Source organism: Sinocyclocheilus grahami, unplaced genomic scaffold (assembly GCF_001515645.1).
Source record: "Sinocyclocheilus grahami isolate Dianchi unplaced genomic scaffold, SAMN03320097.WGS_v1.1 scaffold12362.1, whole genome shotgun sequence".
NCBI lineage: Eukaryota > Metazoa > Chordata > Actinopteri > Cypriniformes > Cyprinidae > Sinocyclocheilus > Sinocyclocheilus grahami.
In genome coordinates this window covers 2052-4448 of record NW_015514375.1, presented here as the reverse complement: position 1 = coordinate 4448, position 2397 = coordinate 2052, and the positions used below count along the sequence as shown (strand labels likewise).

The 2397-nt window shown below is 38.3% G+C and overlaps 1 protein-coding gene across 1 annotated transcript in view; it reads left to right on the top strand.

The window, feature by feature from the left end:
* The window catches only part of LOC107578859 (uncharacterized), a 4495-nt gene that overhangs the window by 880 nt on the left and 1218 nt on the right, over window positions 1–2397 (top strand). Inside the window, exons 2-3 of the mRNA XM_016264764.1 lie at window positions 372–510; window positions 811–2021. Of these exons, the coding sequence (XP_016120250.1) occupies window positions 452–510; window positions 811–2021 (1270 nt within the window). The 5' untranslated portion in view covers window positions 372–451. The remainder of the gene's footprint in view (window positions 1–371; window positions 511–810; window positions 2022–2397) is intronic.

The window sequence follows — 2397 nt, the reverse complement described above, 5'->3', positions numbered from 1 at the left end:
TTTTAATTAAAGCTGTTTAGTTTTGCCGTTTTGCTTTTTGTTAGAATAATTTTAATGTTATATTTGTCATCAACGTTCTATGTGCTTGTCTTTTGTTTTTTCTTCAGAATTTCATTGTTTGTTTTTTGCTGTTTTTTTTTTTTTTTGGTTTGTTAGTTTTTTTTTGCCAAGTTAACTTTTGAAATTCAATTTACTAATACTGATTCATATTTGAATAAATTCAATAAAAATACATATTGTACGCTGTGCTGTTTTTTCTAAGGTGCTATATTAGTGATAGGTTGCAGATGAGATGGTTTTACAGATGAGCACAAGACACTCAAAAAAACACTACAGTGTATTTTTCATAACACTTTGTTTTGCTTCAGTAGAGGAAGCTCAAGGGGACGACAAGAGTTCAGACAAATACAGAGCTTGCACTGCTGACCGCTGCCCTGCAATTGCTAAAGTTATGAGTGAACTTGCAGAATCTCTGCAGGCACGGCAACAGAGAACCCTATCTTCTGTAAAGTATGTTCATTTTGCTGAATTCATTTCTTGATTTGTACTTCCTTAGAAATATAGAAATTTACCTTTTGAACATCTGCTTATCTAATCTGCTAAATGTGACAATACAGCATGAATACATAGGTATTATAAACATTAATGTCACGGTTTTCTGTAAAGCTGCTTTGAAACTGTTGTGAAAAACACTGTAGAAATAGTTTGTGTGGATGTTTCAGCCAGATAATATCAACCAGGAAACTAATTCACTGTTTCTTTTCTTGAAGTAACTGATTCTCAATATCTTTCTTTCAATTCCCTCTGTAGTTCTTCTATATCCCAGAATCAGCTAGCAGAAGATTCTTCTACAGGTTTGTTTTCTGAGCATCACACCCCTGAGGCTGAGCTTAAGGCACTTTCTGGCTGTCAGCTGCTGAGAAACCCCTCTGAGAGAGAAGGTTTGACCACCTTCACTGTGGTTCCCCAGAGACGTCAGCAGAGCAGGCAGTGTTTTGAGGTGCCACTAACCTTACAGACACCCGACACTGCTAAAGCCGAACAAGAGCTGTGCCCTGGAGACCAAGATGCTCTTGAGATCTCCACCACAGAGATTTTGGAAGCAGTCACAACTGAACCTTTCAGATATGTGTGCAAACGTTCAGATAAAAGTGAGCACTTATCAGAGGTTCTACATCTACAGCATGTGAAGCAAGAGAATCAAGCTTGTACAAATGTAGAGAGCGAGAATTTGGAACTTAAAGATGAAGAGGACCAATTTATTCATCCAGAAAACATGGAGCTTGAGAGCTTAAAATCATTCCAAAGAGGCCTCGGTGATCTAGAACATTTAGGTAGCACAATGAACAATCTAGAACTAAAAGACAGTTGGGCTAATCCTTCGAAACTTGCTGATAGGTCACCAGTCAATCCAAATACACATCTTGTGGAGCAAGAGGAGAGGGAAGAGCATGCGTTGGTGGAAACTGGAGAAGAAAAGGATTTGGTAGAAGAATACAAAGAGAGAAGAAGGAAGTTTCTAGGTGGTGATGATGGTATGAAAAATGTAGATGTTTGGGGAAGGATCCAGAAAGAATTTACGAACAGGCAAGAAGAAAAAACAATACAAGAAATGGACTTCCCATCACCTCCACTGCCTGTCTGCTGGGATGAGAATAATGGTGAAAATGAAGAGGATTCGAGCGAGCTAGAAATGCAGACCTGTGATGAAGACCTTGACCAATGGGCAAACTTAGACTCAAAGCCCAAATATGCACCTTGTCTACAATATGCCACACCAAAAGCCCACTCGCCCCAAACTAATACTGATCTGAACATCTCTAGGGCTGAAAACAATTGCAGCTCTGATCCTGAACCTCACAGGACTTCCTTTTTATCTGAATCACATTCAAGCTTTGACCCCTACCCTCCTGCAACAGTCTCTCTTTTCGCCTTGGCTGTATTTCAGAAGGCTAAGCGCTCCAAACCAGGGCTGGATCCCAACTGCTCCAGGAGACGGAAGCTGCCCGTGCACACACACAGTGAGTAAACTGATTAAAGACATCACTGAAATATTAATAGAAGTTTATTAATATTAATGAGAGGGTGAACATTTTACATTTGTTGTCAATTACATTGATGTCCTTGCCATTGCATTGTCAACCAACTTGTTGACACCAACGTTTAATGGAGCTTCTTGGACTGAAACATACACTACCATTCTAAAGTAACTGCAAAACTGACAGTAAATTCACATTTATAGTGTTGCAAAAGATTTACATTTCAAATAAATGCTGAACTTTTAATTCATCAAAGAAAAAATCATGTTTTTCACAAAATATTAACGGTTTTCAACATTGATAATAATAAGCATCAGCAGCAAATCAGCATATTATAATGATTTCTGAAGGATCATGT